Consider the following 23,638-nt stretch of genomic DNA (forward strand, 5'->3'; position numbering starts at 1 on the left):
AAAAAGGACCCAAACCAACAAAATTATCAATGAAAAATAAGACATTACAACTGATATCACAGAAACTTAAAGAACTATAACAGGCTACTATGAAAAACTACATGCCAACAAACTAGACAACCTACAAAAAATGGAAAAATTATTGGAAACATATAATTTGCAACAGAAAATCTGAATAGACCAATTACTAGTAAGAAGATTGAATCAATAAGCAAAATCTCCCAACAAAGAAAAGCCCGGGACCAGATACTTCAATTGTGAATTTAATTAAATATTTAAATAGAATTAATGCTAATCCTTCTCAAACTCCAAAAAATTTAAAAAGAGTGAACACCCTCAAATGCATTTTACAAGGCCAACATGACCCTAACACCAAAACAAGAAAAGGATGGTACTAGAACACGAAACTACAAGCCAATATCTCGGGTGAATAAAGATGCGAAAATTCTCAATAAAATGCTAGCAAACAAAATTCAGCAGAATAAAAGGATCATCCATCAAGATCAAATGAGACCTATCCCTAGGTTGCAAGGATGGTTCAACATAAACAAATCAATTAATATGACAATATACAACATACAATATACAATTGTTTCAATATATCAAAGAAAAGTGACAAGATTCAACATCTATTCATGATAAAAATTCTTAACAAATTAAGCAGGGAAAGAACATGTCTCAACATAATAAAAGTTATATATGACAAGCCCACAAGTAACATCTACTTCATGGTGAACAGCTGGAAACTTGTCCTCTAAAATCAGGAACAAGACACTCCTAGTAGTACCAAAAGTCTAGCAAAGCAATCAGGCAAGTAAAAGAAATAAAATTCATCAGAATTGGAAAAGAAGAACTAAAATTGTCTTGATTTGCAGATCACATGATTTTATATATACAAATCCCAAAGTCTCAACCAACAAACTGTTAGACCTAGTCAATGAGCTGCAGAAAACAAAATTAACATACAAAAATAAGTACTGCTTTTATATACTAAAAATGAATTTTCTGGTAAAATTTAAAATTTGATTTAAAAATTGATCCCATTTACAATAGCATCAAAAACAATAAAATATTTAGGATTAAACTTAACTAAGGAAGTGAAAAATCTCTCTTCTGAAAACTCTTAAAACATTAATAAAAGAAACTGAAGAACACACAAATAAATAGAAAAATATCCTGTGTTCATGGATTGGAATAACTGATATTGTTAAAATGCCAATACTACCAAAAACCATCTATAGGGCTCAATGTAATCCCTATCAAGATTTCAATGGAATTTTTCAAAAAGTGGAAAAAAACACTCCTAAAATTTATATAGAACCGCAAAAGACCCTGACTAAACCAAGGAATTCCTAAGAAAGAAGAACAAAGCAGAAAGCACCACACTTTCAGATTCCAAGTTGCACTATAAAGCTATAGTCATTAAATAGTACAGTACTGGCATAAAAAAAAAAGGAACAATGGAACAGAATTGAAAGCCCATAAATGAACCCGAGCATTTTTAGCCAACTAATATTTGACAAGGGAGCCAATAATGCTCATTGTATAAAAGTTTCTTCAATTTAGGAAAACTGGATATTAATATGAAAAAGAATGAAACTGGATCTATATCTTATACCTCTCACAAGAATTAACTTTAAATTGACTAGACTTAAATGTAAGACCAGAAACCATAAAACTTGAAGAAATAAAACATATTTACATCAGTCTTGGCAATGTTGTGGAGTTTTTTGTTGTTTATGCTGTTGTTGTTGTTGTTGTTGGATAGGACACCTAAAGGACACCTAAAGCAATAAAATCTAAAACAGAAAAAAAAAATCTAAAACAGAAAGTAGGACTCCATCACACTAAAAAGCTTCTGCACAGTGAAAGAAACCATCAACAAAATGAAAAGACAACCTATGGAATGGAAAAAAAAATTTACAAACCATATATCTGATAAGGGGATAATATCTAAAAGAACTCAAACATTCTGAAAGCCAAAAAAAAAAAAACAAAACCCCAATTAAAAATTGGTCAAAGGACCTAACTAGACATTTCTCCATAAAAGATACATGACAGGCCAACAGGTACATGGAAAAGACACTAGCATCACTAGTCATTAGGGAAATTCACATTAAAACTGCAAAGATTATCACCTCATGCCTTTAGGAATGGCCATAATCAAAAAGGCAAGAGATAAATGGTAGCATGAATGTAAGAAAAGAGAACTGTCTAGACTACTGATTGGACTGCAAATTGGTGCGGCCACTATGGAAAACACTAAGGTGATCCTCAAAAAATTAAAAATAGAACTACCATATGATCCAGCAATTCCACTTCTGGGAATACAAAGGAAACAAAATCACTAACTTGAAAAGATATCTGTACCCCATGTTCACTGCAGCATTATTTATAATAGCCAAGACATGGAAACAACCCATGTATCCACTAATGGAAAAAACATTATATGGTCTCATTCATTTGGGGAATATAAATAATAGTGAAAGAGAATAAATAAACAGGAAAGGAGAAAAAATAAGTGGGAAATATCAGAAAGGGAGACAGAACATGGAAGACTCCTAACTCTGGGAAACGAACTAGGGGTGGTGGAAGGGTAGGAGGGTGGGGGGTGGGGGTGAATGGGTGGCGGGCACTGAGGTGGGCACTTGACGGGATGAGCACCGGGTGTTATTCTGTATGTTGGCAAATTGAACACCAATAAAAAATAAATTTATTATTAAAAAAAAGAATCTGTGTTACCTATACAATGTAATATTATTTGGCCAGGAAAAAAATGATAAATGTTACCACTTGAGGCAAAAGGGATAGACTTTGAAGGCATTATGCTAAGTGATATGTCAGGCAGAGAAAGTATGACCTTGCTTATTTTGGAATCCAGAACAAAACAAAACAAGCCCAATCCAAAGGGGGAAAAAAAAAACTTGCAGGGACTGCTTGCGGTGGGAGGCAGTAATGGAGGAAGGTGGTCAAAAGGTACAAATGTCCAGCTATAAGATAAATAAGTACTAGAGATATAATGTATGACATGGTGACTATACTTAACAGGGCTGTATGGTATATAGAAAAGTCGTTAAGGGAGTAAATCCTAAGAGCTCTCATCATAACAAGAATTTTTTTCCTTTTTTCCTTTCTTCTTTTCATTGTATCTGTATGAAAAGATAGGTATTAGCCGCATCTACTGCAGTCATCACTTCACAAGATATATAAATCAAACCATCACACTATATCTTAATCTCACATAGTAACATGGTATGTCGATTGTTTCTTGACAAAACTGGGAAAACATCATTATAAAGGAGCAATTGTGGGGTGTCTGGGTGGCACAGCTAGTTGAGCATCCAACTCTTGGTTTTGGCTCAGGTCATGATCTCAGGGTTGTGAGAACAAGCCCCCCTATCAGGCTCTGCGTTCAGCATAGAGTTTGCTTAAGTTTCTTTCCCTCTTCCCCTCTGCCCTGCTCCTTCTCTCTTTCAAATAAATAAATCTTTAAAAAAAAAAAAAAAAAAAAAAAAGGAACCACTGCATCTCTAGGTCAGCATTTCTCACTTGGCACTGTAGACATTTCCAGGGAGGAGGCTGTCCTGTACATGGTAGGATATTTAGAAGCATCCCTGGCCTCTATTCACAGGATGCCAATAGCATCTCTCCCACGCTCCCTAGTTGTGGCAACCAGAAATGGTTCTAGACCTTGTCAAGTGTCCCCAGGGGGCAAAATCTTCCCTGCTTAGGAATCACTCCTCTAGGCCTATAGAGAGCCCCCCAGTTGCTGACAGATCCAGAGAACTGTTTTGTTTTTGTCTTATTCATGATGCTGAGAAGGCAGCCAGGGGAAACCCTCTCCCTGCCTGCTCTAGCTGAGTGCACCACACAGGTCTGCGGTGAGAGCAGTGGGAGGAAATACTGGGTAATGAAAATCAGGCAGGTGTCTTGAACACAAATGAAGATGGAGATGTGGGCTCAGGCCTTGTCTGTATTCGACAGGAGAAACCACTTTACTGCCATGGTGGGGATGGACTTGGTTTTTAATGATCTCTTCTCACCCTCCTCCACCACAAGGGCATTAAAGCATCTATACGTTGTACCAGTAGCAAGGGATCCGTAAGCAGCAATTTGACTTGAAATCTGGCTTGGAGCACCTGCTCCTGCTCCTAATTATGAATGAGGCTAGGATTCATTAGTATCTCCACAATGAGTTCAAGGGGCTCTTCAGAGAATAGGCTCTACACAGCATTTACAATGCCAGGTACAAATGTGAGAAATGGCAACAGCTTTATGCTCCCCAATCCTGGGTGGGCTGCTGGTCTCTCACATCTGTACCCCTGACAAAATCAAGAGGGATCAGAGAAATAGTCCTCCCAGTCAGGACTCTTGCATATATCATCTTACCTATGCTGGTTCAGTAAAGGCACGTATCTTGGCATGCCAGGTTTCTATCAAACTCTTCTTCCTTTTTTTTTTTTTTTTTCAAACTCTTCTTCTTTACCCAAAAAATCACTAATAGCCAATGCTAGCAAGGGTACAGCAAAAATACATTCTATTCTATTCTGGGGGTATAACCACTATAATGTAGTAACATACATCAGTGGCCTTTAAAATGCACACACCAGTAATACCAAATATTTCTACTTCTGGGAATATATCATAAGGAAAGAATTATAACTGGAAAAAAGCTCACAGGCCCAAAATATTCATCATATAATCATAGAGAATAAGGAAAAATGGAAACTACCAATCGTCTGCTGTTAGGTATTGTAGTTTGTTATATTGCAGTATTCAGTGGACTAATATACACCATTAAAATGTCATTTACAAAGAATGCCATCATATGATACTAAAATGTTTATGCTGTGTCATTAAATGAAAACATAGAGAATACCAAATCATATCAACAGCATGACATCAACCATGAAAATAAACATTCTAGCATTAAAAACTCTTCTGAAAGCAAACAGACCACCCTCCATGCCCCCCAAAAAAGTGTTAACAGTGACTGCATATGGGAGGGAAGCTATTTCTCTCTCTCTCTCTCTCTCTCTCTCTCTCTCTCTCTCTGCATCTTCTAAATTCTCTTTTTAAATTATCTATTTCAGGGCACCTGGGTGGCTCAGTAAGTTAAGTGTCTGCCTTCAGCTCAGGTCATAACCTCAGAGTCCGGGATTGAGCCCCATATAGGGATTCTTGCTTAATGGAGAGCCTGCTTCTCCTTCTCCCTCTGCTGCTCCCCCTGCTTGTGCTCTCTGTCAAATAAATAATAAAAATTTTAAAAATTTTAAATCATCTATTTCTTTACAATGGGAAAAAAACAACTTAAAGTCAAAAGAATAATGGTAAACCAGGGTCTCTGGGTGGCTCAGTTAAGCATCTGCTTTCAGTTCAGGTCATGATCTCAGGCTCCTGGGACCCAGCCCTGTATCAGGCTCCCTGCTCAGTGGGGAGTCTGCTTCTCCCTCTGCCTCTGCTCCTTCCATCTGCTCATGCTCACTCTCTCTTTCCCAAATAAAATCTTTTAAAAAACAGTAATAAAATAAGTCAAAAGAATAATGGCAAACCCACACCTAGAACACAAATACATCCTCTCTGTATTACCTTTACCCTAGCTTTTTTTTCCAGTTTTATTGAGATGTTATTGACATGTAACATTGCCTAAGTTTAAGGTGTATGATTTGATGATTTAATACATGTATATACCGCAAAATGATTACCATAAGATTAACATATCCTTCATTTCACATAATTACCATGTTATTGTTACAGTGAGACATTTAAGATTTACTTTCTTAGCAACTTTCAGATATACAATACTGTAAACTATAGTCACCATGCTGTTCCTTAAATCCCCAGAACTTACTCCTCTTATAACTGGAAATCTGTACCCTTTGGCCAACAACTCTATTATTTTGTCTGTAGCACTCACAACCCATTGTTGTGTCTTATTCTTAGCATTATTTTTATCCCCACCTGGAATACAGGCTCCATAAGGGTAGACAAGTACCTAATATATAACAGATGCTGAATATATTTTGTTGAATTAAACATACAAGTTAGATTGTAGAGTTTGTTTTTTTTTTTAATTCCTCTTCCAGTAAAGCAAGCACACTGTAATGGTGAGAGAATAATTGGAATAACCACTGGGGAAAATGTGAGAGTTGAATGTTCACCTATTTTTTTACTAACGGATTCTCTACTTCAATATGTACCTGTAAGAAATGTATATATAGATTCACTGAAAGACAGTCCCAAGAAGGTGCTATTACATAAGAGCCAAAACTTGGAAACTACCTAAAGGTCCTTCAATAACAGAATAGGGAGAGACTTCTGCAGAAGATGGTGGAGTAGGAGGACCCTAAGCTCACCTCGTCCTACAAACATATCTAGATAATACACACATCAATGGACATAACCCCAAAAACAACCCAAAGACTGACAGAACAAACTCCCCACAGCTGAATGTAAACAAGAGCCCACATACAAGAGGGTAGGAAGGGCAGAGACACAGCTGATGGACATGCAGGACTGCCTGGGGAGGGAGGATCACTGAGAGTGTGGAGAGGAGAGAGAAATAGACACTCCAGCCCCTCCACGCAGGAGGAATCCCCATAACATTTGGCTTTGAAAACCAGAGGGGCTGAATTCCACAGGCTTTTACAGTAAGTTGTGCTTAATACATAGAACTTTAAAAATCAGGATTGCTCTGGAAGAGCTGGGAGGATGATAGGAGACTGAGTCCCTGCCTGAAAAGAGACAGCACAATGGGGTGCCTGGCAGGCTCAATCAGTAGAGCATGCAACTCTTAATATTAGGGTCATGAGTTCTAACCCCACATTGCACATGAAGCTGAAGGAAGGGAAGGGAAGGGAAGGGAAGGGAAGGGAAGGGAAGGGAAGGGAAGGGAAGGGAAGGGAAGGGAAGGGAAGGGAAGGGAAGGGAAGGGAAGGGAAGGGAAGGGAAGGGAAGGGAAGGGAAGGGAAGGGAGGTTAAAAAACTATAAAAGAAGAAAACTATAGGACAATATCCCTGACGAATATAGATATAGAAATCCTCAACAAAATATTAGAAAACTGAATTCAACAATATATTTTAAAAAATCATTTACCATAATCACATGGGATTTATTCCTGGGTTGCAAGGATGGCTCAATATTCTCAAATCAATCAATACGATACATCACATCAATGTGATCCTTTCTCTTGAAAGGATAAAAAAAACCATATGATCATTTCAGCATATGCAGAAAAAGCATGTGACAAAGTATAGAACCCACTCATGATAAAATCCCTCAACAAAGTAAGCCTAAAAAGAACATAACACAACATAATAACAGCCACATATGAAAAACCCACAGCGAACGTCATACTCTATGGGGGAAAAACTGAGAGCTTTCCCCTAAGGTCAGGAATAAGATAAAGATATCCACTCTCACCACATTTATTCAACACAGTACTGGAAGTCCTGGCCACAACCATCAGATAAGGAAAATAAAATACATCCAAACTGGTATGGGAAAAGTAAAACTTCCACAATTTGCAGAGGACAGGATACTTAGAGACTCCATCCAAAAGCTACTAGAGGCTCCATCAAAAAGCTACTAGATGATAAATGAATTCTTTAAGGTCAGATGATACAAAATCAACATACAGAAATTCAATGCATTTCTATACACTAACAATAAAGTAGCAGAAAGAGAAATTAAGAAAACAATCCCATTTACAACTATACCAAAAATAATATCTAAAAATAAACTTAACCATGGAGGTAAAAGACCTGTACTCTGAAAATTATAGGACACTGATGAAAGAAATTGAAGATGACACAAACAAATAGAAAGATATTCCATGATCCTGTTTTGGGAGAACAAATGCTGTTAAAACGTCCATACTACCAAAAGCAATCTACAGATTTAATGCAATCCCTATCAAAATACTGATAGCATTTTCTTTTTTTAAGATTTTATTTATTTATTCATGAGAGACACAGAAAGAGAGGCAGAGACACAGGCAGAGGGAGAAGCAGGCTCCACGCAGGGAGCCTGATGTGGGACTCAATCCCAGGACCCCAGGATCACGCCCTAAGCGGAAGGCAGATGCTCAACTGCTGAGCCACCCAGTTGTCCCTACTGATAGCATTTTGAACAGAACTAAAACAATCTAAAATTTATACAAGACCACAAGACCCCACAGAGCCAAAGCAAACTTGAAAAACAAAGCCAGAAGTATAATCCTAGATTTCAAAACATACTACAAAACTATACTCATCAAAACAGTACAGTACTGGCACAAAAACAAATACAGAGATCAACAAAACAAAATAAAGAGCCCAGAAATAAACCCATGATTATATAGCCAATTAATCTTCAACAAAGGAGGCAAGAATATGCAATGAGGAAAAGGCTCTTCGATAAATGGTGCTGGGGAAACTGGACAGCTACATGCAAAAGAATGACACTGGACCACTTTCTTACACCATACACAAAATAAACTCAAAATAGATTAAGAACCTAAATATGAGACTTAAAACCATAAAAATTCTACAAAAGAACATAGGCAGTAATTTCTCTGACATTGGCTATAGCAACATTCTTCTAAATATGTCTCCTGAGGCAAGGAAAATAAAAGCAAAAATAAACTATTGGGATTTCATCAAAATAAAAAGCTTCTACACAGCAAAGAAACAATAAACAAAACTAAAAGTCAAACAACTGAATGGAGAAGATATTTGCAAATGACATATCAAATACACAATATCTAATATAAAGAATTTTAACAACTCAACACAAATAATCCAATTTTTAAAAATGAGCAGACACAAACTGACGCCTCTCCAACGAAGTCATATATATGGTCAACAGACATATGAAAAGATGGTCAACAGCACTCATCATCAGGGAAATGCAAATCAAAACCACAATGAGATATCACCTCACACGGGACAGAAGTGCAAAAATCAGAAACACAAGAAACAAATGGTTGTGATGATCCGGGGACAAAAGGAACCCTCATGCACAATTAGTGGCAATGCACACCGGCAGCCACTGTAGGAAACAGTATGATGTCCCTCAAAAAATTAAAAATAGAATTACCATATGATTCAGTAATTCCACTACTATTTACCCAAAGAATGCAAAAACTCTAATTCAAAAAGATATATGCACATCCACATTTATTGCAGGATTGACAATAGCCAAATTATGGAGGAAAACCAAGTGTCCATTAGCAGATGAATGAATAAAGAGGATGCAGTGTATACACACACACATGCACATAAAGTCAATGGAATATTACTCAGGCATAAAAAAGAAAAATATCTTGCCAACGGCAACAAGGATGGATCAATAGGGTATAAGGCTAAGTGACATAAATCAGCCAGAGAAAGACAAACGCAATATGATTTTCATTCATATATGGAATTTAAGAAACAAACAAGCAAGAAAGAGACAAAACAAAAACAGACTCTTTTTTTAAGATTTTATTTATTTATTCATGAGAGACACAGAGAGAGAGGCAGAGACACAGGCAGAGGGAGAAGCAGGCTCTATGCAGGGAGCCTGACGTGGGACTCGATCCCAGGTCTCCAGGATCACACACTGGGCTGAAGGCGGCGCTAAACTGCTGAGCCCCCAGGCTGGCCAAAAACAGACTCTTAATTAGGAGAACAAAGATGGTGACTAGAGGGGATGTGGGAGGGGGAGATGGGGATGAAGAGTACATTTACCTTGAGGAGTACCAAGTAAAATGTATACAGGTGTTGAATCACTATATTGTATACCTAAAGCTAGTATGACACTCTGTGTTAACTATATTGGAATTAGAATTAAAAAAAAATAAAGACAAAATATAGAACTGGTAAATAAATTGTGGAATATTCACACAGCAATGAGAAAGAACAAAGAACAGCAACACACAACAATCTATCATAAATTTGATGTTCAGCAAAAGAAGCCAGGTAAAAAAAGACATCCTTACAATTCTGTTATAAAAGTATAAAAGCAGACAAAACTAATCTACAGTCTTAGAAGTCAGGAGGGTTCTTGCTTGGGATGGGGACAGGCAGGGACAGCAAGCGACTTCTCAGATGCTAATAAGATTCTGTCTCTTGATCCAGTTGATGGTTGTACAGGTGTGTGCACTTTAGGGAAGTACACCAAGAGGCAATATATTTATGATTGGCACCCTTTGCTCTATATATGTTATACTCCAATGACACATATTCCTTACCAATCCAGACCTTGATCTAAAGGACAGACGAAGCTAAATACCAAGCTTCAGCATTCATACACACCGGGCCCTGTCTCATCTAAATGCTCCATCTCGACTGCACAGACCAACACCTCTCTGTTGGTAGCACCTGGGTCCCTAAACTTATGCAGAACATCAGAAGCACCCCATGTGCAGATATTTGTAAGAGTTGAGGTAATCTCAAGCGACCTGACTCCCAGACAGATTAAGAGATGAAGGCTTACGCTTCCTCCCCATAGAGACATGACTGAGGTCACAATGTCTCTGGACGTCCAGTTTGTCAGGACTGCTCTGGGTCCTTTGTAGACCAGGGCTCTTCCCTCAAAAGGTTCCCAACTGATGAGCACCGCTTCTTCTTCACTTTATCTCAGACAAGCAGTCCACAGACTCCAGAGGACAGGAATCAGCTCTGTTTTGCTTCCTGCTACACTCTAAATGGTCAGCACTGTGCCTGGTACACAGCAGCCTGGCCAGTAAGTATCTGTGGTGGGAATGTATGAATATGTGAACAAATGGAACTACTGAATCTGTGTACCCGGATGTGATTACTAGAAAGGTGAGATGTAGGCCAAGGATGAAAATGGAAAGAAACAAAAACAGAGTTACTTTTAAAAACATATGCAAAGGTCTTTCTGAGGTAGAAAGAAATTTTTAAACCATCTACCTTATCATATAAAGAAAAATCACAAAATTTATCTCACACTACCAAAAATGGCAGTATATTATCTTTACTATAGATAACACTTTTATGCTCTCCTTCACTTATTCAACTAGTCTGGTCAAAGGTTGAAGACCAGATCCAGAGTCAAAGCAAGACTAGCTGTTTCAGATGGGAAACAATGCCTTAGCCTAATGAAAGTTCTGGACACCACCCAGCCTACCAAGCCCACCAAAGTCACAAAGCAATTAGCATATCCAATGAGCATAAAAAGACATGGAAACTACCCAACCATCCCTTAACAACTGGGCTATGGAAAGACTCCAAACAGCCACACAAATATGTTCAGTTATTATCTATTAACTATAATCTCCCTCTTGGCAATGGTTTTATCAACTTAAGGTACCATTAATTAGAAGAAATTCAGCAACATGGGGTAAAGCGAAGTTTAAGACTTCGTTCAGTGGGCAAAGGGAATGGCTTCAGAACAAGGACTGCCACCATGTCTCGATGATCCTTAAAAATTCCTTATTACACACTCTTAGCACCACTTCAACACCCATTTCTCTGTAAACTAAAGCCAATGTCAGAGTCAACTTCCTTCAGTTCATTTGTGCAGAGAACATATCAATTCTGCTGGAGAAGATGCAAAGGTCACCCAGAGTGGGCTGGGTTCAGGCCCCTGCAGAGACATGAAGATGTGTTGAGATGACCCCCTAGGACTTTATCACATAGAAGGCTCCACATCAATTTCACTGCACTCATGTGCACAAGTGTCCCTAGAAGCCAGTCAAGAGTCATATGTTATTCTGCCTCAGGAGCACTTTGAAATACTGGCTGCCACTAAGGCTAGGCAGAAACACACAGTGGAAATCAAGATCTTTCTTAATTTTTTTTAAAGATTGTATTTATTTATTCACGAAAGACATAGAGGCAGAGACACAGGCAGAGGGAGGAGCAGGCTCCACGCAGGGAACCTGACGTGGGACTTGATCCTGGGTCTCCAGGATCACGCCCTGAGCCAAAGGCAGATGCTCAACCGCTGAGCCCCCCACGCATCCCAAGATCTTTCTTTCTACTGGTATCAATGGTAGCCCTACCGCTCAAAGGGGAAGACACTGCACCCATAATAATTTTCTACTACATAAAATGCTCATTTTGTCTAAAATGTTACTATTCATTGGATCGTATTGTGTTGGCTATTTAGGATGAATAATAATTCTCCAGGATTTTTCTGGAAATACAGTCTGAAAATTACCTGCATCATGATTTTCAAGACTGCTTATTTAAAATGCAGCTTCCTGGGTGTCACCTTTGACCTACTGAAGCCTCAGGATTCTGGACTCCGGACTCTGAGATCTACAGTTTAAACAAGCCCCCTAGTGATGTTTCAAGATGTGGAAGCCATGAGTATGAAAACCACTGCTCTAGCACTTCACTCTGGGCATTTTCTCTTTTTGCCTTGGCCTGGCAGGCTTATACTCACTGCATATTTGCTTTCTGTTTTATCTGTGTGTAGCCTGCTTGGAACACCTGTGCTGAGTTCTGCTTCCCTGCTCCAATCATGGGCACTGACGGACTTTGCATAAATGCCTGCTCACCCAGCACAGAATTATGCAGGGGAACATTGATGGTGCCCTCCTTAGTGCAACACGTTGCAGATCACACAAGAAGAGTTTGCAAATTATTACAAATAGTTGTATAATACGTCCTTCCTTCCTCCTCTCCCCAGTATGCCAAACTTTTAAAAAATTTCATTTCAAAAGATCAAGGGAGAGAGTCTCCTGAGGGACATACTTACATAGCACCCTAAGAAAAGCAGCGCAATCAAGTTACCGTGGACTTTAGCAGAACCCTTCCAGAACAATCTCCAGTAACTCACATCACTCATTTTTCAATCCACCTTTCCTCCTTCTGAAAAAGAAACTGTTATCCTCATGTCTGTGATAGGGACACTGGGAGGACCCAGACGCAGGGGCTATGAAATGCCCCACACTACTCATCACTCCAACATGGCACTGAAGGAAGTGCATGCATATCCATCTCTCCCCCTTGAGGGTGGTAATCTTGGTTCTCATCTTTAGTCTCTAAGCCTAGCACCCAGGTGGTTCTCAGCAGTGATGGCAGGGGAAGGGAATGGGGAGGAGAGCAAGAAGCAGACCATTTAAACTACTCTCATTTTTGAAATAAATACTTCACCAGTCATCACTCCATCCACAAACTCTATGGTACCTTTCTTTCTAAAGAGCAGTGGGAATTGCAGGAGCTCTACAGCCCAGGACACTGGACTACAGAGGGAAGGAGCTCATGGGCCACAGACTCTGGAGGAGGAAGGACTTTCTGGAAGGGAGAGACAAAGCCAGGAATGATATTTCACAACAGAGACACCTGCTGATACCAGCAGGGGAGGGGGTACAAAAGAACAGGCCATCTTTCCACATATCTGGCCCATCTGCGTACCTCACTTGTCACAGGTGACTCATTTCCCTGCCCCCCAAATATGTGTTAAACTGCAAATGAGCAAAGTATGCTTTTTAAATGAACTAGGAAAGAGCTTGCTGCTTAACCAAATCTTAGGGCAAACATGTTATGGACACACCTCAGGGTCCTTTCCACTTCAAGACCTTTAGACTTGCTCTTTGCTAGCTGGAACATAACCACCTCCTTCTCCTCGCCTAGCTCACTCCCATCATTCAGTATCTATCAGCTCTGATGACTTTCTCAGGAAGGCATTTCCTGACCACAAGAGTCATTTAGCCCCTTCCCCTCACCTTTACAGTCTCAAGGCTTCTGTACCTCTACCTTCTAGCACTTTTGTCTACTGTAGCTAAATGATTATTTTGTTATTGTTTATCTGTTTGCCATACTAGATGGTAAACTCCAGGAGGGTAAAAACCATGTCTGTCTTACTCATTCATTCATTCATTCATTCATTCATTCATTCATTCATTCATCACTGTGCTGGGTTTAATGGTAAAGGCCTGGGAACACCAGGATCTATACCACAGTGTATCCTGAAAAGGGTTACAAGGTTGTAAGGTTCCAGCTTAGAGACAGAGATTAGACACCCCCACACACACCAAAAATGTTTTGCAGTATGCGTATGATGTAGAATTTCCACCTACCAAAAACTGTAAAAGCACACATGTCTGTAATTCTCCTATAGGCTTTCTTTCCCAGGGTTACATCAAGAGGTGTGCTTAGGAAAAAATTCAAGTCAATACACACCACCTACTCTGTGTCAAGTATGATAAGACTCGAGCACTTACTTCAGGAAGCATCCAATGATTTAAAAAGCTAAAATATAAATATATACAACTATAAATTGAGGAATAATATATAAAGTATCATAGTTAATATTTTAAAAAATAGCCTCTACCTGTTGAGCATTTATTACATCAGACATTTGCTAAGAGCTTCACAGGCATTAGCCAGTTTACTCCTCATGCCAACCCTGTAAGGCTGGTTACCATGGAAATCCATGTCCCCTTAAGGAGCCACCCCTCAGCCCTCCCTTCCACCATGTGATTCAATGGCGCCCCCACCACCACTTTAGCCCCAGGTCCCAGGCCTGGACAATCAGCATATTCTACCCAATTGTCCAGAGTGATTTACTGGGGATGGGTATATAAAATGGGTAAATCTGACAAGTCTCAATTCTGGGAATTTTGTTGGTACTACTGAGATATAAAAACTTTATGATGATATAAATCTGTGCTTGCCATGAGCCCACCACATGGAATTAATGAGCCTGAGAGCAAAACCAACATAGGGGAAAGAAAGCCCAAAGATGGGGAGGCAGGGGGAGAAGAGTGACGAGCATACACATCCAAGTCCTATGATGTAACCTGAGTGTCTGGATCCAACCTTACCTAACGTTATAGCTCACCAGTAGAATCTTCAGTTACAAAGTAAGTAAATTTTCTTTCTCATTTCAGCCAGTTTGAACTGGATTTCCGGAGTCCTCACCAGTAAGTGTGTTACTATCCCCACTTAACAAATGAAACATCAGGGATTCAGAGAGGACAAACAATCTGATTATCTTAACTTTAATTAACTAAGGCTTTGGGAGGTCACCTGGTAGTAAGCATTCAGACCAGAAACCTGCAAGAGTCAGCCTGCTCAAATGCCAGGGGCATATTTTTTCCCTCCATCCACCAAGGCCAAGGTAGACACATGCAAGTCACCTTACTATGGTCATTTTTCTGCATGGTGGGTTCATTTCTTGTTTACCTTTACAGTGAACAGGTGGTCCTCTGGGGTCCCAGCTTTACCCAAGGGTCTGTTAAATTCTCCATTCTGGGCACTCTCTTCTTTCTTAGAAGTACACAAAAATGGTGCATCTTAAAAGTAAAGGCATCTTCTATTAGATGAAATAGGGTAAGAAAACACTTGTAACCTTGGACAAATTATTTAATCCCTCACAGGAAATTATTTTGTTTGTAGTTATCTCTTCTGGGGAGGTGAGATCCACTGTGATCCTAGGCCTGAGGAATTTCCTGAGGAACATTTATGATCACCTCAACAGAAGAAAGGTGTTCAAGTTCAGACACTGGGTGTGCTTGGTCTGAAACACATATTAGGTAAACCAGATATGATTTATTATATTTAATTACTAATATTACTTTCTTTCTCCAAGAAAGATAAAATAGTTGAGCAATGATTAGGTCCCACTCCTCTAGGGGAGTAGTACAGGCCCCATGATCCATTGGGAACCTCTTCTTGCTTTTGAAAATAATATCATCATCATATAGGACAGAACTTATCCTCTCAGCAATCCAGCTCAAAAGACATTCTCGAAGGCAGAACTGGTGGAGGACCAGGAGAGGAAGGGGAACTCAGCCTAGGAAGGTCACCTGGGGCAAGAAGCTCTACTATCCTTGCCAGCAGGAACTAGGGTTTTTCTGGCAAGGATAAATTGGAGGTAAGGACAGAAAACACAAGAATTGTCTCAGGCCTACTGACTCCCCAACTGTCTCTTTACAATGATTCCTGTGAAATAATTATTTCTATCAGTGGTCATTTAGTACAGGGGATTTAAGATAGTGGGTTCATTAGAGAGAGTCAGGATCACAAACTCATTTAAGTCTCCTTGAACTTGTTTAATCAAAATGATTTTCTGCTACTCTTTATTACAAGCCTAGTTTCTGTGGTGACAGATTAATGACTGATCCACTAAGCCATACCACCTCTCTTGTCACCAACTCTACCGACTGAGCCAGCCACTATTCCATCAATAAGCTCCATTTGCCCTTGAAACTCATTACAGTTGAGATGTTAAGATCAAATAAGCAGATGAGATGCTCACTGGCACCCTGGTTCTGCTACAGAGACCACCAAATCCCACAGAGTGAACACCAAAAGGAAAAAGAATGCAAGCTGGTCCTTGTGGTCTCATTAGAATTACAAACTCAGGTCACTCTGGAGTAAGATAAATGCCAGCCAAGGCAACATTTCTGATTCTTCAGGCCTGCTCAAGGTAATTATCCCAGAGCTAAATGTCAAGTCTAGTTTCATGTGTGCAAAAGAAAGAAAATGTCATGTTTGGTGTAAGCAACAATATTATTTTAATCAAATCAGAAGCTCATTATTAGCAGAAGATAAGCCCTGGTGTGACCCCTACAGTAAGCTGTATCTACCTGGCTTTCATTCCACTTTGTCTCAAACTAAGATTCTTCACTGATTGCCCTCAGACATCAAGTAGGAAAGACTTAACAGTGTCATATCGAAGGAGCCTCATACCCTAAATCCACTCCACTCTTGATTGACTGCAGTGCACAGCAAGAATCTGGAATCAGACTGCCTGGGTCTCCTCCACAGCCCAACTCTGTAACCTGGGGCAAGAGCCTTAACCTCCCAGTATGTAGTTGATAATAACAGTACTTCTCTCCTGAGATGGTTATGAACATTAAATGAGATAATACATGTAAAGTGCCTTAAACAATGTGCTTGGTTAATTTTAGGTATTATCTATTTCTGCAATGTTTTAATTTTTTAATTATAACCAGAATGTATGAACATTATAAGAAAAAACTTATTAAAAAAAAAGAAATGCACGAAAGCCTAAGTTAAAGGATTTCCTCCAGTAGACAAGAGATTACTGAGAGAAGAGAGATTATTTATCTTGTGCACCCTTATAGCCCACTGCCTCGCACACACTAGACAGTAAGGTGTTGGAATGAATGTGCAAATGAATGTAAGAATGAACAGAGGAACATGTCATTAGAGGAATGACTATGGAAAGCAAAGTCACACTGAGGAAAAATCCAGAGAATGACTGTAGGATCCTTCTATCTCAAACCACAGAGAAGTTGAATGTGTGACAAGAGAAAGCCAGAAATTATTGTACAACTCAATACAAACATCTACCTTCTTCATCTTCTCCTTCTCAGTACTGTATTTGTGCAAAAATCTTGATCTCCATCTGACCAAAAATGCTCATCTTTGTAAAAGGATGATGGCCAAACTAACAGACCACCAATACAGTTAGATGCAAACATCTCCTAACATCTCAACATTGTTCTGTTTCTCATGGATGCATCACTCCAGGGAACAAACCATGGAGCAGTTCTGAAAATTTTGTTTCTGTAAAGGAGATCGTTATTATATGTGTACCTAGAGCGATAGGACTGCCTCAAAGTGATAAGTAGTGGCTCTCAGGTCACCACTGGCAATGTCACAGCTCACTCAGTGCAGGGGAGCATGGAGCACACAGCCAGCCATCATTTCCATTTCAAAGTGATCCCAATAACAACAACCAAAGGGTATCATCAACTTTCTAAAAGGAGCCTTTAGTTTTTAGTTTCACAAGATCAAAAATCACTTGTAAATCTTTCTCCCCCAAGTGCCTAAGTGGCTCAGTTGGTTAAGCGATCAACTCTTGGTTTCAGCTCAGATCATGATCCTGGGGTTGGAGATCAAGCCCCCCCTCAGGCTCTGTGCTCAACGAGACTCTGCTTGGGATTCTCTCTCTCTCCCTTCTCCCTCTCCTCCCTGACTACCCTACCACTCTCTCTATTACTTGTTAAAATAAATAAATCTTAAAAAAAATACAAATTAAAAAATCTCTCCTCCCTGAGTGCAATAAAGTAACAAGCCAGGAGAAAGGCAGCAAGATTTCTCCACAATGACTTTCAAATATTGACAAGCATCATAACAGTAATCTCAGGACACAGTCTCAGTGTGTCCATGAGACTCTTCAACAAAGAGTTGAGCAAGCGGTTCCAGTACTTGTCCCGGTCGTACTGGGAGACGGTGCTCAGCCACTGGTCACCAAGATAAAGAGTTGAAGAGTCTCTTCAACAAAAACACAAAAAGAGTTTGTGTCTCTTCAACAAAACAACTAAAACACTAGCAGAGAAGCTAAACTTTGTCAACCTTAAGCAAGACTTGACTCAGTGCAAACAATCAGGCTGACTGAGCAACTGCCCCATTAGCTGGAGCTGTGTCCACTGTCAACTGAACGTCTGGTTTTTAGAGCAAGCAACCTTTTATTGCCTAGTCCCAGGGGACAGAGGTTTTGCCGTTACTCCAAATAAATGACCCAACGAAGATGCCTGATGCTGGAGTAAAAGAGCATTTAGTTTGAGTTTCACAACTTTGAAGAGGTTAATAGCCTTCTGTCTGGGCCGCGGCTGGTATCACAAGACCCCATAAAGCATATAAAATGGTTCATGATAAAACACTGAGATTTTTAACATTTTTAGATGTTTTTAATGGTATGCTGGATTAAATTATCATTTTTTAAAAAGATTTTATTTATTCATGAGACACAGAGAGAGAGGCAGAGACATAGGCAGAGGGAGAAGCAGGTTCCCTGCAGGGAGCTTGATGCAGGACTCAAGCCTGGATCCCAGGATCATGACCGGAGCCAAAGGCAGATGCTCAACCACTGAGCCACCCAGGTGCCCCTAAATTATCATTTTTAAAAGCATATATGCTGGTAAAAATACTAATTTAACACCTAAAATTCTCCAGAAACGAAAAAGTAGTGTGTCTGAATATAGAAGCATTTCTCTTTTTATTAAGCTTCAGATATTTTTACAACATTTAAGGCAGTATTCCCTAAACATAATAAGAATGACCAAGAACGTTTATTTAAAATATAGTTTTCCAGCAGTCACTCCAGAAATATGGAATCAGGCTCTCCAGAAGAGGAGTCTGGGTGCTAAAATTTAACAAACACCCCAGGTAAGCTTCATGATCAGTGAGGCCAACATGGTTAGTGTCAGGACAACACTGACCCAAGGATTTAAAAAAAAAAAAAAAAAAAAGTCACCATTTGCAAGCAAGATGAAAGAGAAAAGCTCAACTTTAAAAAATTTAAAGCTTAATAAAAAATAAGAATAATGTCTTGCTTGTGATATACCAAGACTAGAAACCCTCGAGCAGATACAAAAGCACAGGAAACCTTTCCACGCCCCGGTGGCCAACCAGCATGACTACTTCACTCCGACCTAGCTGCCACTCTAACCCAGGCATCCACAAAGGTGTCCCTTCTCTCTACCTGGCTCAAACCTTCTAGCAGGGTTAAGCATCTTCTTTGTCCCTCCATTCCATCAGAAATGTAATAAATTTTAAAAAGCAAAATGATTTCTACCCTACTGAGTCCATGAATGGATGCTTCTTTGGGGGCACCTTTGGGGCAGTTTGTCATCTCTCTCAGCCTCAGGCAAATAAGGTCATCACAGGATTCCTCCAAACTGAACAGAAAGAGGATGCAAGCCGGTTAACGGAGCAGGTCAGGGAGAGAGGGGGTGTGGAGGTGTGCCAGGGATCTCATGGCTGGGGGACTCAAAGAGGAAGTCTGCTGCCTAAGTAAAGCTCAAAATAACTGAAAGTTCATTGAAAGTGTTTGAAAGCACCTTTCTAGGAGAAGCCGCCCACACTCAACTTGAGAGAGGAGGAAGAGGGAGAGAGAGAAGAGGGATAAGCCCTCACTTGAGGCTGCAGGCATGCCTGCCGCCCAGGATGGGACCTGGAGAGGTGCTCTTTACAAAGTACAAGAAAATAACTGGGTTCACTGGGCCTCCTCAAACTACCCCCACAAGGGTTTGGAGAGACCCGAAATGGGGGCTAAGACCAATCCAGGAAAGGCTGGGTGCCTCCCACACGCCTCTCACCTAAAGAGCCCTATGACAGGTACAGGGATCCAAGGGCAGGAATTCCTAACTCTAAGCATCAGACCAGTTTCTCTCCCAGTGCCCCCCCCCCCGCCCACGCGCAGGGCCCCGCCACCCCCACCCCCACCCGGGAGGGCCTTTGAAAGAGCTGTCAGCAGCTCCCGGAGCACCCGAGGGGTTGCCATCTGCTGGAAACGCGGCGCCAGGTGCTCCTCGCCCTGCCTCCTCCGGGACCAACCTGGGGAGCAGCGGCCAGCCTTGGGGCAGGCACAGGCAGCGGACGTGCCCCGGGGGAGCGGGCCCGGCCGCCCAGGCGCTCATCAGCACAGGGGCCAAGTCCCTGAGTGGCTGCTCCCTCTCCCAAGCGCCAGGTCCAGGCCAGCAGCCCCCATCCACGCCGTGCAGGCTGCAGCGGCCCGCGTCTCTCTGACAGTCGGCGGGACTTGGCCCCACACCACACCTAGGGTCCGCAGCGCGGGTTCTCGGCGCAGCCTAGACGCGGCCCAACCTCGGCGGCCCCGGGAAGGGGGAAGGTAACGCTGGGGTCCCCGCCAGGCGAGCGTCCCGGCGGCCCCACCCCGGCACCCCGGCGCTGCCAGAACACCCCGGACCCGGGTCACGGCGGAGAGCGCCACGCTTCCAAGTTGTCTTCAAAGTTCCTGCCTGGCGCGAGGCAGCAACAAGCTGCGGCGGGAGGGGGAGGTCCGCGCCCCTGCCCCCGCCCCCCCCCGCCCCCCGCCGGGCCCGGCCGCAGCGGTACTCACGTCTCGAAAGCGGTTCCAGTACTTGTCCCGGTCGTACTGGGAGACGGTGCTCAGCCACTGGTCATTGTCTAGGAAATTGCCGTTGTTGGGGCCCGCGCCCCCCGCCGGCGCGTCCAGGTGCCGGCTCTCCGCCTGCAGGAAGCACCACGCCGCGGCCGCCGCCGCCAGCACCGCGATCGCGGGCATCTGTGGGCAGGGGGCGGGGGGCGGTGAGGCGGGAGGGCAGGGCCGGGGGTCCCCTCCCCGCGGTGCCCCGGGGTCTCGGCGCCTCCGCCTCCCGCGCGGCCGTGGGGGCCGGGAATCTCACCCCGCACCCCTGGGGCGCCTGCCGCGGATGCCGAGGCCCCGGGACCCCTCTCACGATGGGAGGGGGCTGTTACCCACGAAGAGGCTGCGTCACAGATCAGGGGCTGCCACCAAACTACAGAGGACCCCTGTCGCCGATTCTCGGGGCGCCCCGCAGACCGCCACTCTGAGACCAGGGCTCCCAGCACCCCCCCAAGAAACCGGGGGCCCTGGATGGGCAAGCCGCACTCCCAGAGAGGCGCCTGGAGCTCCGGGCGCGGAGCAGGAGGGCAGGGCTCCGGGCCGCAGCCGAGGCTCCGGGCGAGCGGGGTGCGGGGAGGAGGACCCGAGGGGGCCCCCTTCTCCGGCCCTGCCGCCTCGGCGAGGGGGGCGCGCGGAGACACCCCCGGGGCTCCGGCCCTGCCAGCCTCCCGGGGGCCGCGGGAGGTCCCAACTACGCCAAGTTGGGGCGCCGGCTTCCGCGGGGCACGTACCGTGGGGGCCGGCCGGGTCCCCGCGTCCGAGTTCCTGGCGCTCGCGCGGCGCGGTCGCGGAGGAGGCTGCCCGCCGGCTGCTGCCCGGCTGGCTCCCCGCTGCTGCCCGGCTGATCCCCGGGCTCCTCCGCCCGCCGCCGCGCGTCCGGCCGCTTTGTGAGCCCGCAGCGCTCTGGCTGCGCTCGCTCTCCGCTGGCTCGGGCGCGGCGACCGCGGGCGGAGGAGCCCGAGCGCACGAGCCGAGGCCTCTGGCGACCCCTGGCGGCCGCCCGCCGCCCGCCGCCCGCCGCCCGCCGCCCGCCGCCCGCCGCCCGCCGCCGGCCCTGGCCCCGCCGCCCGCCCCTGGCCCAGCAGCCCGCGAAGCCGCGATCCACGCAGCGCCACGCGGGGCTCAAAGGAGCCTTCAGCTCAAGCCGCCACGGCCCTCGGGGGCACTGCGGGCGCAACGGCAGGACGCGCCCCGTTTAGACATCCCCGAAAGGCCGGCCGGCGGGCCACCCCGCTCAGAATCACCGGGGCCCCCCTGGGGCAGGAGAGGGCAGGAAAGGGCTTAAAATGCCATTCCTGCCTCAGGCCCCAGACTGGCTGCAGCAGCATTCCTCAGGGCCCCCCACTCCCCGAGGCGTGTGTCTGTCTGCGCCCCTGGCCGGTCCTGGTCGTGTGCCACCTGCGCCCCTGCACTCCCGTGCCCCACACCATGCCCATGGCTGTCAATCCCTCTAAACAGTCCATCTGGCCTCCTTGTCTCCAGTTTCCACATCCGCATATCCCCTCGGCATCCCTCTGCAGAGAAGCCCAAGTCTGCTTCTGTTCCCCAACCTTGAGGACTGGCCCCTGGCACCAGCCTGTTGGATTTTCCTCAAGGGCAGGAAGAGGAAAACTTGACCAGGCTTCAGGAACAGGACACATCGGGGGAGGGAAGTAAGGGGTGATGGGCGGGTTGGGGGGGGGGGCTGGACTTAACCTCCCCCTCCCCCACCCTCACCCTCTGGTTTCCAGTACCTGGTCAAAATGGGCTGGAGAGGAATTGGTGCAGTGCTCTATCTGCATACGGGTGACCCTCACTTGCCACCCTTCTCCCTGTACGACCACACCCCATTCCCCAGACACCCCAGCGCTCTTTTAAAACAAGTCTGATGCACTCACCTCGCTTTCTTCAACACACACGTGGAAAAACCCTTCATGTGGCTTTCCTGATAAAAACCAGATCAGTGATGCCCCAAGACCCTGCACATCTGTCTCCACTCCAGCTGCCTCTCCCGCGGTGCCTTCCTCCTTCCCTGGTTCCTTGGACAAGTGGGTCTTGGTACAGACCCTGGTGGGGATAGGCTTCCCCCAGCACTGGAGGCTCACCCTGCCTGGCCACGGTCCACACCCACCCCAACACGGGCCTCACTGATTCACCCTTGTAGTTTACACATCCTGACCTCTTCAGAGTAGCTCTTGCCAGACCTGTGCACCAGGCCAACACCCTAATGAGGCTCTCCTTGAGAACACACTTTTCCAGCTGTCAGCTCTCAGCACCTGAAATCCCTTATTCTGTGTGCGTGCTCCCAACTGGGCTGCATTGATAGGAAGACAGAGGCCATGCTTGGCTTGCTCACCTCTGCTCCCACTGCCCAGAGCCATACTCCTGACACAGGGTGAATGCTCAGAAGATATTTGATGAATGAATGAATGAATGAATGAATGAATGAATGAATGAATGAATGAATGGTACCCAGCCACACTTAGCCAACATTCCCCAACCTGTGTGACAAGGTCAGTTATAAGGTGTGCCACAAAAGATTTTGGTCGCATATAGTATCATGTGTAGAAATTGGATTGTGATTTTTTCCTAAAAAGTAGCAGATGCTTATCCGAACATTATTCTGACTGATTTACATTCCTAGAAGCATTCTTGAAAGGGAGAAAAAGGCGTGGAGGCACCGCTATGTATTGGGGACTGCATGTCATCCACAGTTTATTTCATCGTGGAAATAGGTTAGGTTTTTCGTGTCCTGGCTACATCCAAGTGAGAGAGGTTTAGAAATGATGGAGAGAGCGTTTCTTAGTTTTCAAAGAAACCCAACCAAGCCAC

General features: G+C 43.8%; 1 protein-coding gene and 1 long non-coding RNA gene across 2 annotated transcripts in view; one reads left to right on the forward strand and one right to left on the reverse strand.

Annotated features, from left to right (window-relative positions):
• The window catches only part of SPOCK1 (SPARC (osteonectin), cwcv and kazal like domains proteoglycan 1), a 499,879-nt gene extending 478,169 nt beyond the window's left edge, over positions 1 to 21,710 (reverse strand). The window contains exons 1-2 of the mRNA XM_072841120.1: positions 21,559 to 21,710; positions 20,780 to 20,965 (exon numbers count right to left, since the gene is read on the reverse strand). Of these exons, the coding sequence (XP_072697221.1) occupies positions 20,780 to 20,965 (186 nt within the window). The 5' untranslated portion in view covers positions 21,559 to 21,710. The remainder of the gene's footprint in view (positions 1 to 20,779; positions 20,966 to 21,558) is intronic.
• LOC140640896 (uncharacterized) lies at positions 10,552 to 16,804 on the forward strand. The gene is made up of 5 exons (XR_012037502.1): positions 10,552 to 10,708; positions 14,832 to 14,864; positions 15,340 to 15,476; positions 15,648 to 15,817; positions 16,224 to 16,804. It is a non-coding gene; the product is annotated as an uncharacterized lncRNA (long non-coding RNA).
• Positions 21,711 to 23,638: the final 1,928 nt, after the last annotated feature.

Source organism: Canis lupus, chromosome 10, assembly GCF_048164855.1.
Source record: "Canis lupus baileyi chromosome 10, mCanLup2.hap1, whole genome shotgun sequence".
NCBI classification, from domain to species: Eukaryota; Metazoa; Chordata; class Mammalia; order Carnivora; family Canidae; genus Canis; species Canis lupus.